Here is a 16,437-nt window from a genome sequence, read left to right as displayed (position 1 = left end):
TATGAAACAATAAAAATGGTGCAAACATACTCAAATTTCACCTCTGAACAGAATATCTGTGATGCAGTTTGTTTCTGATAGCACTCTGCAGGAGGAATTCTCCCTTTTAAGATATTTTTAGTTTATGCTACTTAAAGGTGCACTATGTAGTTTAAGGGAAGACATTTTAATCAGAAGAGAATGATCTTCATTGACTGATTATTATGCCTAAACAAACTCTCTTTGTTTTCATGTCCAAACAAACTAAATAAACAAACTGTCTTCGTTTTCATGACTGAATACACTGAATAAACAAACTGACCTTAAAGGACAACACAATTTCATACTGTTTTACCTTGTTTATATTTGGCGGACCCTGCCACCTTTCTAGCTTCAAATAGTGTTCTGGGGACCTTATTTTCCTCTGAGAACAACTTGTTTATTCAGTTATGGAAAAAATAAATATTTTTGAGTTTGTATAATCACCTCATTAATATTGTAAATATCAAAATTCTGATTTTGAATCTTTTCCAAAACTCCATAGTGCCCCTTTAAAGAAAACATCCTGTCATAACCTATATCTTTCTTAATGTCAACAAATTTCATGAACAGGCTAAATTATCTGTGCAGCCCTTTGTCATATGTACCATAGATCATTGAGTAAGCATTCCGCAGCTGAAAATAGTCAAGAACTAGACTACTCCTGTTTAAGCTGAAAATAACGGTGGCCCCGCAAAAATCATGGAAATCAAATCAAAGTATATGTTCACCCCCCTTTCCAAAAGATGTATGTTCACAATAGGAACCAATGGATGTGAAGCTGAGAGTATTGAGAACGGACTTGTACACTGTTGGTTTTGGTCTTTTAATGGAATATATTGACTGTACAGTAAGAAAAACACATATTACCAGCCTCAACCTGGAATCAATAACCTCTTCCATTGAAAGAGCCCTTGTGGCGAGAATACACTCTATAGATACATGTGATAACACAGTGTATAGAGTAGCATATGTTGCTGTCTTTGTGATATATACACCAGCAGGAGTCTGTGAGATATAAATGTAGAGGATTGTAGGTGGAGGATGTTTCTGTTTGATTTTCACTCGAGGAAAGATGCCAACAGGACTAACTGAAGAGGTGTTATGGCTCCAGTTCTAATAACTTGAGCTGCTGCACATACCACTTCCTATATACTGCTCTCTCTTACCTTAAAGCATTTGTTTTACCAACAATGAACTTTTAGGAAAATATCACTAAACCTTCTCTATATATTCTATATACTGTATAAATGTAATTCAGTCAACTTGTGCACTTTCTCGAGGACTACTTTTGATTCTGTTAAACTTTTTTCCTCTGAAGTGAATTTAGCTAAAATAACTTTCACTTGAGTTAGAAAAAAAGAATCACTGCTTTTTCTCACTTAGATCTCCTCCAAAAAGCTCTATGGTGAATGTCATAACTGCATGTGGCTCCCTCTCCTCTACATGTGGTGTGCGTATAACACAGGAAATCACTGTAGGTTTGCACCCTTGAGGTCACCTGAACAACAGAAGATCAGAACAAGCAGACTGCACATAAGCAGCAGCCCTCTTCCCTCCATCTCCCCCTCCTGAACAGCCTGCGGCCTCAGGCCAGCAGCCACCTAATTGCTGGGGAGAGGGAGTGCTTCCCTACCTCATTGCCTTGGATGATGTGATAGATCTGCCTCAGGTAGTTGCTGCCACCTGCTTTGTGGCAGACCTCCAGCAGCATCAGGCCTATTTTCTGCTCAGTCAGTTCAGCCGCAGCGACTCCGCTCTCCCTTCCTCGCTCAAATACGCTGAGAGAGAAACAGAGATGGGAAAAGGAGGAGATGGGAGTGAAAACACAAAGAGAGAAAAAACAGAGTGGGGTAAGAGAAAGGAGAGGAAACAGGAAGAGGGAGGGTGTGAGCTTATATCCCTACACCACCTCTGGCTGAAGAAGTTTAGAGAAGCATCTGTGATAGAATTTGGAGTTTGCTACCCAAGAAAATTAAGTTAAACGTGACTCCGGAGTTTCAAATTAATGATTTTTTATTTTTTAGAGAAATCATTCATTCCAGAGGGCGAATAAATTTAAAATTCTTGGCAAGTAAAGAAATATTTTCGCTCCACTAAACTGTCTGGAAACCACGTGGTCTGTTCAAGGCTAACACTGCTGAAACCGAGTGAAAAATACAGAGAAATTATTGAGGGTCAGATAACAAAATAATTTTCACTGTTTTCATTACCATTCATGAGATACACGCAGGGCATTTAACCAAAGGATGCTGGTGCACTAAAAATGATTGGTGTGTGTGTTCTTAAGCGTGTACGTGTGTCTGTGTAATTGTGTGTCAAGGTCCTCATGCATGTACGGCCGCCAACCCTGGCAGACGCCCGCATCATTTTCCTGCCCTTCCTGTATGGATGGATATCACACCACCGTCCATCAAACCTTCTCCTTCACATACACTTCCTGTCATTGTTCTCCCTCTCTCTCCCTTCCTCTTTGTAATTATAAGGTGGCAGAAGCGGTGTCGCCTGTCAACCAGCCATTGGCTGCTTGACATTGAGAGTGGCAAAGGAAGAGGAGTCCCCTCTCGTCCACGTACATCCCCTCATTCTTTTGCCTGGCGGCCCGACGGTGGTGTTGTCGGCGATGGTGGCTGTGCACCCGTGTCAGCACCTGCGCTGTATCCTTTCCTGTCCATCACTGTGCAGGTGAAGCAGATGATTGGATTCAGTCAGCGGGGTGATTAATGAGGGCCCCTCCGGATTTGGGACAGCCTATCAATCATGTCATTAGGGCCAATGTGCCCTGAAAGAGGCAGACCTCCGCCAAGGAATAACTGCATTCATCTTCATCTGTGTATGCATCCCGTCAGCCCAGCCAGGGTCACCATGATGGAGAACAATAATCTTCTCCTCTACAAATTACTTTGCAAAGACAAGGTGGGTGGTGTGGGGAAGGGGGGGGGTTACAGTTGGGAAAGGAAGGAGGGAAAGTGGGATGAGGGAACAGAGGTGGGAGGGTTCGCAAGGGGCAAACGCTGTTTTTGAGGGGTTTACTCTGTGTGTGTGTGTGTGTGTGTGTGTGTGTGTGTGTGTGTGTGTGTGTGTGTGTGTGTGTGTGTGTGTGTGTGTGTGTGTGTGAGAGAGAGAGAGAGAGAGATGCCAGTGAGTGGAGTGCCAGTTGTTTTTGGAGTTTATTACACCCACCGCTCTCTCTCTTTCTGACACTGTATTCTGATTGTTTACAAGCCAGGCGTCACTTCCCTGTGAAGGTTAGTTTAATGAATAGTAATGATCCCACTGAATGCCTCCGACAGGTGATACATAATCACTCTTCTTTCACTTTTCCACTCAACCCCCCTCTCCACCCCTCCACCGCCCTGTCTCTTCTGTTTTTTTCTCGTCCCCTCTTCCTGTCACTGAAACAGACAGCATTTCCTAGAACCGACCATAATCTACTCAGTGTTTTTATTTATTTAATTATGTTTTTGTTTTTTTAATTGTACATGTCACAATGCAGCGCTGAATCACCTTTTCATGAGGATGGATGCATCCAGAGTTTGTTATGATGAAGTGAGCGACCGGAGGCGCAGTTTCTGGGAACGAGCTACAAAAACGCAGAGCCAAAGGTCGCATATCTGCCCAAAGTGGAAGCTGTTTTCCCATCACTCCGGCCTGAAGTCCACTCAGTCAGACGCCATGTCCATCATTTACCACAACAAACACGTCTGAGAATCATTGATCTTACTCATGAAGCTTGCCAATGAAAAATGATCTTGATGATACAATACATCAGAATTGAAATGCTCAATTAAAAAAGCATATCTAAACTGCATTCTTTTTCATCGTTTCATTCAGCTTCTTTATTGAATGTCAAGCAGCTGAATACACCATCAGTCAGTTCATCAGACTATCAGCCTTGAACCTTATCTTACCATTGATAAATCACTGAAATTATGTATCGGGAAATTCAATTTATAAAAAGTGTTTTTACGATCAAAATGATCGGAATGAAATGATCTCATTTTTTGTTAGAGGTGCAGACAAATGATTCATACAAACTGAGACTAATGATGGATAATGCATATATAGCACTTTCATGAAAAATAGTCATATTATCTACATCAATATCCGTCTGACCTTGACTTCTTGCTAAATTCCAGGCAGTTGACCTCTCACCTGTCTGAGCAGAGCTTGCGTGCCTTCTGCAGCTGCATGTTTGTCCACTTGGGTCTTTTTTCCTCCAGAGCCTGCAGCACTTTGTGCATTGTGGGTTTAGGAACACCCTGTCAGATACAGCAGACCATTAGATTTATTAGTGAAAGTCAGATGGTTGATGGTGGATTTTATGGCACAAGTTTAATCAACCTTAAATATAATAAATTAATTGTATCTGAAATATATATACTCATTTAAATTTGCATAGTTTCAGACTGCATTTAACAAGTGACACTACAGCAGCCCGGCATAATGCTCTACCCTACCTTAAACTGTAGACAAACCCCATCATTGATGCAATTGTTATGACATTAATCTTAGCCCTTACCTTCTGTTGAATGCCCATGGTAGCCTGTAGGCACTCAGCCAGCAGGGACAGCGGCTCCTTTGCCCCACGGTCCAGGGCCAGGCCACTGATCTGTTCTATTGTGTGTGGGTCCTCCAGGCCCTGGATCAGACAGCCGAGCAGCGCCCAGAGTAACAGGCCCACTAAACGCAGCTGCCGGGAATGCTGGGAGAGTTGCTTCTCTGCCACTTGGAAGAGGTAGCGAATGGGAAGAGGCACGGATGCTACGGCCAACGGCAGGTTGGTGAAAATGAATGACAAGGCTTGAATAGTTAAGGATATGACAGCTGGAAAGAAAGAAAGAAAGAAAGAAAGAAAGAAAGAAAGAAAGAAAGAAAGAAAGAAAGAAAGAAAGAAATGTTAGCTTCTGAAAATAAAAAGATTATAGCTCACTATTTGACTTGAAACCCAGTCTGTGCATACTCTTTGTAGCGGACTCTTTTCCCTTTGCTTCCAGTGGTGTGTAGTTCCACTCCTTCGGTATTTTGGCCAGAACGCTCTCTGGTACATTCCGCTTGAAAAAGGCTCCACTGGGCTCTTCTGTGGCCTGCCAACCCATCACCATGGACACCAGGTGTACCAAGAGGCTATTGGTAGACTTGGTAACTATCGCCCGGACACAGCTGATCACAACAGGTAATGTCTGTGTTGTATCTGACAAAAAAGGTAAATGAATGCAGCAGTTAAGAAGGGTGGCTGAAGGAATATGAAATTGAAGACTTAAGGCCTTACTAATTCTACGTATCACACATGGTGCCATGGATGCACCCTTCGCAACAAGGTTACAAAATCTCTGGGGATTATTAAAATGTGTGCTTTATACATTCTTCCTGTGTTATAACACTATAACATAGCCTAATATACCCATACCTTACTTACTTTAATATTGTACTGGCGAACACTTTTCCAACTTATCTTCATAACATTCTTCTGCTGCAGAATGTTTTGTTAGAGTAGCAACTTTCTCCAAGAAATGTGCTACAACCTCTCCCTTGTTCTTGAAATGTAATATACTGGCTATCTTTGATATCAACATTCTTCAAATATGCATCTTCATCTTTGAAGTGAAGCATATGAGTACAGACAAGCCTCAAAGTTTTCAAAAACTTCTTTATTTGTAATTCTAAAGTAAATTTTCATAAAACTAGACAAGTAAATAACCTTAACCTACCTACGTCCATGATAGTACTCATAAAAATACTGAGACTCACAAGCACAAAAGATTTTGTAAATTACTAATCTTGGTTATGTCTAATTTTTCTAATGTTATTTATAGCTGCATTGCATATAAAAATAATGTATGTAATCATAGCTGATAATGTGATTAGGCATGTAAAAGTTATGTATGTTTTATTTTAAGTTGCTATTTCTAATTTATACGTATATATACATGTTTTGTTTTTTGTTTTTTTCCTCTTTGTATGAGGTGAGGTTTTTTCAGATAAGCCAGTAATGGGTTTCTACCTCACCTGCACATGTATTTTACTTTTGTTGACTTTGTTTTTTAACTTTTCTTGTTTTATAAATATATGCAAATAAACTAAACTAAACTAAAACCAAGCTAAGGACCAATCCAGCAAATTAGAAGAAACCCAGCTAACAGGCTACAGCATGCCGGTACTAAATGATGTCAGGTAGTGTAACAACTTTTTTCTATCAGTTGGACTAAATTCAGTGTGATGCAGGACAGTTTGTGTAGTTGTATCCTGCAGTGGCACACCTGCCAGTTTAAAAGAGTTCATAGAAATACGCTGGTGAAAGAAATTATGCCTAGTTGAATTCAACATTTAATGAGCAGATATGTTGCCTGCTGTGCAAAAAAAAAAGAAAGAAAGAAAGAAAGAAAGAAAGAAAGAAAGAAAGAAAGAAAGAAAGAAAGAAAGAGAGAAAGAAAGAAAGAAAGTGATTTTATGTATTATAAAAGTTGACATGCATACAGAGTCTCTCAATGCAAAATAAAAATATTGCCACCACCTTTGTGCAAGAGCATTTAATACTTCTCTATTCAAATACTGTTCAATTACTGTACTACGATTTCAATCGTGAAAGGTTTTGGACTTCTGCTCTAAAAATGAAGGGTGGATAACATTTCATGATTGCTACCAAATTAGAGTGGGTTACATTTCCTATTATGTGCATTGTGCGATTGGGCTTTTCAAAAAAGAAATAACCCTTTAGTCATAATAGCACATTCAGTCCGTGTCAGAAATGACTCTACTTTTCAAAATGCAGAGACATTAATAGCTTGCACATCCGCAAGAGCGCAAAGGTATTCTGTGAAAATGTCTACACTAAAAGCAGGTAAAGTCAAGTTAAATTCAGATGTTCTCAATCAAACCCAGGTGGCCTGACAGTAGAAAATCTTACTGGCTTGTCTTCTTGCACTGCCCTTTCATATCCCGCTAATATTGATAGCAGAGCAGCTACAGCATGAAGTTGTATGGCACCCATAAACTTCCTACAGCGTCGGCTGTAAAACCAAAGGCTACAACCGAGAGATATAGTACTGTGACGGCACTGGCAGTGCACTGAAGTCTCTGGGGACGCCTAACAAATGTGTGACCTCAGACCCATGGAAAAAGAGGAGAGCGGAAGAGAAAATGATATAGCTTTCGAAGTAGAAGCGCGCTGTGGCAGGTGAGACCTAGACCTATTTTTCAAAGTCACTTGGTTCTCAGACTTCATACCGCCCGCTATCGTATTGACTGGTGTATTGATTCGAAACAACCTGCTACTGTGTGATGAAACATCAGTGTAAGTGGAGAAAGAGTGTAATCTATGAAAGTTAACTCAGTGAACAGCTTAAATAGAAATGGGGGCACTGGGGGTATCCTGTAACCAAAATTATAATACAAAGATTTGGCACAGTCCAATAATTAAACTAATTACCCTGTGAGGATAAATGATGATTGGATGACATTGAGAATTCCTCTCTGGCTTACTCTATCTCTTTTTCGTTCTTTCCCTCTGTCGACCCCTCCCTTGCTCCGTCTCCATCCAAATACTCTTCTCCAATCACCCTAATTTATGCTACAATAATTACCACTCACCCAGGATATAAAAATCACCACCAAAAAGAGCTCAATACTCCACAGGAGTTCTGATTAAGCTCTGTATCAAAGCTCGCTCCAGAGAGAGGCGGAAAAAAAGAAAGAGTTGGGGAGTAGTTACAGTCACTGTAAGAGCATATTAAACTCATGCTTCAGCTCACGTGCATACGCTGTCAACACCGGAGCTTAGGAGAAAATTAAGATATTCTTTCTGGGAAGATTTAGTCTCGTATTTAGGAACATATCTAACACATTCTGAAAAAACTCTCTACTCTCACTTACAAACATTTGCTGTTGCCCAAGGATGTTGCGTGCCTGTATCTCAAGAGCTGATAGATTTAACAATCTGTTTTCCAGTTTAAAGTAAAATTATAATTGCACTTGACTATTTCATTGCCACTTCATTTTATAGTATACAAGAGATAGATAATACAGTATTCTGCATTATAAACCAAACAGAACTAAGATAATGAGCAATCAAAATATGAAAAAATGACTCCTGAGTAAAATATATTTTTGCCCCAACAAATTAACATCGTGTATCAATTCTATTAATATGAGCAAAATTGAATTTTAAAACCCACAAAAAATAGATGGTATAAAACCAGCCCAGTGGCGGCTATATAATGATAGCAGTTAAGGTTTCTGCGAACCACAGATACATCCAAGGTGCTATTATGTGTAGCAAATGTCACATTAAATGCTTATTAGCCATCTTTCACATCAGGAGGTGGAGGGGACAGCGGTGGTGTTATTAGGCAGCAACGGTTGAGGAAGAGGGCTGCGGCTTCCACAAAACATTCCAACGGGTTGCTGTAGCAGTAAGACCAAAAATAATGATATTATAATTGACATAAATATCAATGAGATCAGTGAGATCTCACTGCTAAAGCAACAGTTTGAGTCACACAAGTGGATATTTTCAAGGACACCTGGGGATATGTCCATCCGTTTTTGTGGCATCAATACCAGTTGTTATTTGAGGAAACCTGCAAATATTTCCAGCTGTTTTTGTGGCAACCAAAACCGGACCATCTCGATCCATGATCGTAACGTCCAAAACAGGTATTATTAAGCCAAACCATGATGTTTTCCTAACCCTATCAGAGCAGTTTTTGTGCCTAAACCTAAGCAGAGCATAAGCACAGCTTTGTGGAGAGAGAGAAATAGAAAATTCAACCTAAATGAATGGAAAGTTGCAGCATAAAGAAACTTTTTTTTTTTGCAAAAATGTACTAACATTTAGTCTGGTGAAAACAGTACTACAGCTTCTAGCAATGCACTATATCAACCTCTACAAAGTCTGTCATAATGACCCCTGAACTACAACATTACACAGCAGCTTGTTGCTCCATTACCTGCCATTGTGTACAGATGTTCCCATATCTGTGCCCTTTCCAGGTATGGTTGAAGGGCCTGAGTCAAGGCCTTGGGAACATTGTTCAGGCAACTGAAAAGGTTGAACAATGCGACTATGAAGTCATCTCCTGCCTTGCAGCTCTCTGTAGACATTTCTAAGCAGCTCTCCTGGCAAAAATCTGAAAAAAAAAACATGGAGTCAGTGTGAGTCAGTGAGATACATCTGCGCACAATACAGATAAATGTGTGGGTATTCAAAATGTCACTGAATTTCTGAAACCTTGACACATGCACAAAAACAACAGGATACACAAAGACATGAAAAGCCTTGCTCATATGCGCGAATACTGTACATACATTCAGTTCGAGGTGTGTAGGTGAGTGTAAAATCTGACTGTTTTTTGAATTTACGATTCAGAAAATATCAACCTTATGGAGGTAGGTAGTGAGAGATATAAAACCCTATCCTATGAAACAGCATCTTGATTTCTTTGCACAAAAACACATTGGAAAATGTCAAGGCTGCCCAACCTGACACATGTTAACAGAAAGGGTGAACAAAAGGCATTGTGGAATAGAAGGGGAAGAAAAACCCACATCTGTGTTAGATGGAGAAAAAAACAGAGCAGAAAAAAACAGAAAAAGAAACAGATTTCAAAGCCCCCACAGCACATGGAGACAGGAAGTGAAAAGGAAGAGGTTTTGACAGGGTGTCCTTGTGGGGGTTGCTGTCTGAGCACAGGGCTGAGGATGGAGGTGTGTGCGTGTGTAACCCATATGGATGTCTATATATGTGTTTTGTGTGCTTACAAATGTGTGTGTGTTAAGTTGACAGGGGTTGCTGAGGAAAGGCCCATAGCTCCAGAGGTGGCAGACATCCAGCGGTCTGTCAGTCTGCTGTGTGGGAGATGACAGCTATTTGAATAGGAGAGTGTACGCAACACAGCAGTCGATGAGGGGGCGCTGTGATGGGGGGCAGCGCAGCTTCCTTCTGACTAATGCTGGACTATTTTAAAATGACAGGGCTAAATTAGCTGCTGCATTACAGAACCAGTAATATCAGCTGCCTTAATAACAGGCAGGTAGGAAGTGCTGCCGCCACTCAAGGCCCTGATGAGAACTGATTTCCTTTATCACCCTGTCTCCATCTCCAAGGTCTCTCACTCTCGCCTTTTCTCTCACAATAACACATCTAACACATACACTCAAAAGTGGTCAACCAACCTGACCTACAATCAGTCTATTAGGCGGCATTATGTGGGTTAAGCCGGCATCTTTTTCTCTGCCTGTCTAGTAATTGGTCCTTAAGGAGAGAGTGTTCTGGATATCACTGCTGTGGCTGCGACGGTCCAAGGGAACAGGGGTGACTAACATTAATTTCCACTTGGGGTGCTGGAGAGCATGGCAGGTTAACTAGGCGCCTTTTAATAATGATCCCATTATGGAGCAGCAGATGACTTCACAAAAACAGATGACAGTGCACTGGCACATCTCTGCGGAGTTTTCACTCGCGCTGCAGCATACAATAACTCCAATGCGTTTGTGTTCCATGTTGATTTCTCGGATGCATTTTCTATTTTTCCTCGCTCTCTTCCTCTCTCCCTCTCTTTCTATAAGCTTATCCACCCTTGATACATAGCCAATACATACACCTGTTTATCTTCCGGACAGCCAGTCAACCAGTCACAGGGGCCCTCTCTGCAAACCCCTGTAATTGGAAGCAGACACGCTGATGATAATAAAAAGGCTGTGTGCGTGCGCGCGTGCGTGTGTGTGTGTGTGTGTGCACACCATAAGTAGTGTGTCTACTGATTTAGGCAGGGTGTTGTGCAAGGGCGAAAACTGTTATTGTAAATGTGGAGGAGGTGTTATCCTCCAGCAAATAAATGTGTTTTTTTAAATCAGCAGACAATGGGTAGGTCATTTAATATGCTGGCTAGCTCTCTGGCAAGTTAGCATGCTTCAATAAGGCCGATAAACTGTACTGTAAAATGTGTCACTAAGCAACAGCAACAAATTGAATTGAACTAGACAGAGCAGAAGAAGTTTTTGACTCGGCATAAATTAGAGTACAACCCTGATAAAAAAAAAAATGTTGAGATCTGTGTAAAACATAAATAGAAACAGAATGTGATTATTTTCTTATCCTTTTGGACACACACTCAACTTTATTGACTTAATTGATTTAATGGCAGCAACATGTTTCAAACAAGCTGGGAAAAGACTGTGAAAGTCGTGGATTGCTTAAAAAAACACCTGTTTGGAACATTCCACAGGTAAACAGGTTAAGTGGCAAAAGGTGATAGTATCAAGATTTTGTATGAATGTTTGCATTCTATTTTTACTTACGTTTTACACAACGTCCCAACGTTTTTGGAATTGGGGATGTAGTTTGTGACTTACTGTATTTCAACTTTGAGTAAGTTCAACATGCGTTTTTACAAGAAAGCACCTAGAAACAATATATACATATGTACATATATAGGGAAGTTCAGAGGCTCATGGGAGCTGTTCAGTCAAGCTACTTCTTCTGTCTGTCTGCTTCCTGGTTAATTAGCCCGTCACCGTGATAACACGCGAGCGTCAGCGCTTCCAGCGTTGATTTACGGCAGCGTGGAGGGAGAAGCATTGCAGAGCCTCTGAGCCAGACTCAGACCAAGCGAGAGAATGAGACAGTGAGAGTTGTTATTAATGAGGTCGCTATAATGTGAATTAATGTGCGAGTGCACAACAGTCTTTAAAGGTTAGACTGTTGCCGGTGCGGAGGGGAGAAGAAGGAAGGGAAAATCTTTAAAGGTCAGCCTGTGTGCTCTGCCCGGGCCTGTTGAGTGTTTATTACTGCTCTCATTGATTTAGTGATGATGGTGACCAAGGTGAAAATGATGATGAAGGCAAAGATGCTGATGATAACTTCATAAAATGGATGGAGCTCATCTAAGGTCCGTATAACTCGCTTAGGATCTTAGAGCACCATAATTAAGACACTGGTAAACATCTTCCCACACATGGCCCCTTTGGGATCGGCCCTGTGAGTCCACTATTATAAAACAAGGAAATATTAAAGAATTAATAGAAGTGACTCCAGCTTTATGCTAAATGATTTGACAGTTGGGCATGCTCAGCACATATACACACACCCTTTATTCATCAACATCAATCCATGTACACTGAAAACAGACTTACAAGAGTTTTCCAGGAGTATTCTGGGCAGGTGACAGTCTCTGTACAGAAGCATTCGCAGTAGCAACCTGGGATTACGTCCTGGGTCAGAGGTCAGCAGCCTTAGCTGACATGCAGAGGCCGCCTGGCCCATAAGGCCATCTCTGAGAGCGGAAAGAGGCAAAACAAAGTTGACAGTTCTGCAGTGTCAGGTGAGTGTACAGATAGCAGTCAATTTAGCCAGAGACAACAAAGGAGGGAAAAAGCTTCACAAGTGAAAGACAAAGACTGAAATCACAGTTGTCTTGGATGACAATCTGGGGGAAAACAATGTTTATGCTACAATGGTAACTTCCTTCAGTGTCACTCACTCCTGATACGAGCTTAGTCTGCAAATGCCTTCACTCTCACTTACTTATAGTGTGCACCGGGAAGGAATTAGGTCTAATCTTGGCCAGCTAAAACCAAATTAACATTTGGGAGACAGCCAAATACATGAATATACAGCAGTACCCCCCTCCTACATCTTTTGTATAACCAAGAGGCTGCAGCCAGCTGTGGGTAATGAGCCGTATCCTCGGTGCGTGCGCATGTAAGTGTGTGTGTGTGTGTGTGTGTGTGTGTGTGTGTGTGCACCCTTCAGAGCCTATGCTTGTGGTTATGTGTGTGTGCAAGTGTGAGACCCTGCTGACATGTGTGTGCCTGCATGTTACTTTATACATCTCAATAAAATCTAATGTACGGAATGGACAGAGTTTGTCTGAAGAGCGCGGGGGCGGGAGGGAGTGCAGGGGGTGTCTGCCCTGAAATTAACCATTCTATTTGAGCCAGAAAGCTGGAGCAGGGTGCACCCTGCTGCTTGACTGAGGAAAACTATGCCTCAATCTGACAGTGCAATTTATGAAGTCACTAGGACCGCAAATCCAGAAGAAATCCTCTTTTAAGTGCTCTGATAAATCTATCCAGCTACAGCCCAGGGTCAGCTTACGGAACCAAGACACTCACACATACACACTCGCACATACACACACACACACACACACACACACACACACACACACACACACACACACACACACACACACACACACACACATGTGCAAAGGCAAGAGGAAAGCAGAGCATGAATGTGTGCAAAGAAACACACATAAGGCCAGAAAACATAACTTCAGATGCTTTCTTTATGGCCTGTTATGCTGGAGGATTTATTTATGTGCTTTTTGATGTTATTATTGTTTTATTTAATAACCATAACAATGGGTTTCATTTGTATGTGTTGCGGAGAGATCTGTCCACAGAGGCCGGGTCCTGGATGAGAACCTGTGGACCTGGCCCCAGGCCACTGGCAGGCCCCCTGGCGCCCTCGCATGCAGGCAGGAGGTGGGAGCAAAGAAATAAAGAGGTCATAAAAATAAACTAATTTCAGCTCTCCGATACTTAGGAGCAGGAAAGCGGGGGTTAGTTTGATTTGTGCTCCATCAGCACGCAATGACATCACCTCTGGCAGTGAGGGAGATGAGAGGGGAGGAGGGTGGAGTCAAGGGTGAGGGTATGGGGGGGTGAGTGATTGACTGCGCCGTGGAGGTCACAACAGTAACTGGACACACATGTACACACGTGTATGCACGCATGTACATATTAACGCATACACAAGGACATACACACTGCAGTGAACTCTGTTGACGCCTCATGTGTAAAGCCCTCAGCAACCATCAACATAAACAAAATCAGTGTCAGCCGCAACGGTAGTTTATTTTCTACTTTTTTCTTTCTCAGCTTGCATCTGTGTTATATTACCACGGCAACTCAGGCTTGAAGCCCTGAGCAACGGGTAAGTCTCCTTATACATCCACACATACAGTATGCGGCTATAACTCCACACACACACACACACACACATATGGTTCTCTATACAGTGGGTGGAGGTGTGTGTGATGGCTTAGCATACCAGAGTGTGCGTGTATGTGAGTTTGTGTGAGAACATGCATATGTGCATCTACTGTATGACGAATGATGGATGGTATGATGGGTGTATTTTACATACCGTATGACCTGCTCTGTGAAGAGGTCAGGGTTGATAGCATTAAGCCAGTGGACAGCAGGGCCATCAGGCTCATGTGTCCTGGACTCTTTCACCTGATCAACCATAAATATCCTGGAGAAAAATGAGATCACACATGGCATAGTATTTTGATTAATACATCTTCAGTTTACAAAAAATATATTGGTTGGTGGTCATACTTCTTCAGGTAGTGATATGATAAAACCAGCCCGTCCTCATTAGAAGGTCATTATAACACAAATGAACCTTTCCGGTTGGCGGTGACCTCTCGTGGCCACAGTGATTATTACAGAAGCAAAGGAGGAAGTCAGGTCAAGTACTATAAAAAGCGACAAAGCGCACATAGGTAGGAGGTTGGGGATGGATCCTCGGGTCAAGTACAGGACTTTCACCCTGTTCGTGTCTAGTGTGAAATTAAAAATCAACGGTTTGTTATTGTAACTTGCTAATGTAATGAAGTTATGTTGTGTATATAACATACTTTAAGTTACAGGGACGCAACATTCCCCTCTAAGCAAGGACAGTGGTGAGGAAAAAAAAGGCCTTTTTAGGACAAGATTCCAGAGTATGAGGCAATAGCCATGTTTAAACCTCTGTTTATTAGCTTTATATGAAAAGGAAAAAAAAGTGTTTGTGTGCCGAGGTCACAATTTACTTTCACTAAATGTCAAATTACAAAAACATAGTTTGCATACCAACCTATAGAGCAAAGACAGGGGTGCTGTGACAATGACGAGGACTGCCAGGAGCTGCTCACACAGGCTGTGGATTTGGTATGGCCAGTCTGATCCGCCCGCTATGGTGAGGATTGCTGAATAAGGACTGGAGTGCACCAATGCCTCAGGACTTTGACAAACACTCCACATGAGCTGCTCCACATACAGCAGTACTGCTGTAATGTCACACCTTTGGACAAGGAGTAAGGAAACAGAAAAGGCGAATTTACAGATCAAAACAGAAAAGATGAATTGTGAGATGGTATGTGAGAACACACAAAGAGAGAAAAAGAGAAAGACACATCAAAGAACATCCCTGTCTTCAAACCATTACATCATGACATAACAGGCTCATTGTGCAGCCAGTCAGATAACAGAACCTCCTGGTGATTTTACTGCTGGAGAGTTAAGAGTACTTCAGGCTTTGGATTTCACTATTAAAGTCAATGCTTTTAAATTTAAATGCCCCTAAATCTGTTTCCTCAATTGGTTTGGAAGAGCTGCTCATCATCTCTCATCTCCTCATCCCTGCTCTTCCCATGGCCGATATCCCTATTAGATACACACAGGAGTGGACTGATACAGGAGAGGTGAGGCAGCATAACAGTACCCATGTGAGTGCTGTACACATAGGAAACTTTGAAAAGCCATCTGTTTAGGCTAGCCTTTCACTTTAAAACTGTCGCTCCAGAACACAAGCATCTCCAAGCAACATAAACCAGGCTTAGTGCTGACGTCCTGCGGTGCTACACATGTACAATGCACTTTGTCTTTGTCACTCTTTCATCGTCTAACTGTGTGTCACAGGTTAACCTGTTCATTGTCATCATTCAGCTATTAGGAGGAAAAGGAGGATGGAAAGGATGACCCCTGAGCCTGTGCAGAGAGTGTTCCGATGACTAACACCATGTTCAGACCTCCACTGTCAGACCCAAAGGAGCTGAGTGAAATTAGGCCAACAGTGAGAGAGCTGAAACAATTTAGGGCTTTGTCTAGGTATAATTAGGATGTATAGCCAAGCATGCAGTATATACTAAGGTCTACATTCATGTAGGCTATACAAATACATGTGTGAGAAAAGTCATGGGAGAATTATGCAGCTAGAAACATGAAAGCGTAATCACTCACAGGAGGTACACACATAATGCATTGCCATTGACATCAGGGAAACCACAATGTTCAAAGTTAACTCTTAAGCCTGGAAACAGCAGCTAACAAAACAATTTCCAACCTTAGCCTTAGAAACTGCTAGAAAAACTGGGCTGTGTGTGCAGTAGAAAGACACAAATATTTTTGAAATTGGTGACCAGAGAAAACAGAGAAAAAGTTCAATGGTAGCACCTTTTGCTCATAAGGTTGAACAAGGTAGGAAAAGAGGGGCTTAAAGCCCTTCCAATTAATGGAAATTGGTAGCCAAAATTTAACTGTTGATGAAGATCATGTGATATGATCTAAAAGTCCATAAAAGCTCCTAAATTAACTGATTGATACCTGCACATAGATTTTCCAGAAAGTCCATTAAGGAACTGTTTA

General features: G+C 41.7%; 1 protein-coding gene across 1 annotated transcript in view; it reads right to left on the bottom strand.

Moving 5' to 3' along the window:
• kiaa0825 (KIAA0825 ortholog) overlaps window positions 1-16,437 on the bottom strand; it is a 127,545-nt gene that overhangs the window by 74,432 nt on the left and 36,676 nt on the right. The window contains exons 12-19 of the mRNA XM_073466732.1: window positions 14,888-15,094; window positions 14,171-14,281; window positions 12,151-12,290; window positions 8,967-9,146; window positions 4,982-5,212; window positions 4,541-4,845; window positions 4,174-4,280; window positions 1,655-1,799 (exon numbers count right to left, since the gene is read on the bottom strand). Of these exons, the coding sequence (XP_073322833.1) occupies window positions 1,655-1,799; window positions 4,174-4,280; window positions 4,541-4,845; window positions 4,982-5,212; window positions 8,967-9,146; window positions 12,151-12,290; window positions 14,171-14,281; window positions 14,888-15,094 (1,426 nt within the window). The remainder of the gene's footprint in view (window positions 1-1,654; window positions 1,800-4,173; window positions 4,281-4,540; window positions 4,846-4,981; window positions 5,213-8,966; window positions 9,147-12,150; window positions 12,291-14,170; window positions 14,282-14,887; window positions 15,095-16,437) is intronic.

This window comes from Pagrus major, chromosome 5, assembly GCF_040436345.1.
Source record: "Pagrus major chromosome 5, Pma_NU_1.0".
NCBI classification, from domain to species: Eukaryota; Metazoa; Chordata; class Actinopteri; order Spariformes; family Sparidae; genus Pagrus; species Pagrus major.
The sequence above is the reverse complement of the archived record's forward strand: the minus strand, read 5'-3'. Positions and strand labels throughout refer to the sequence as shown.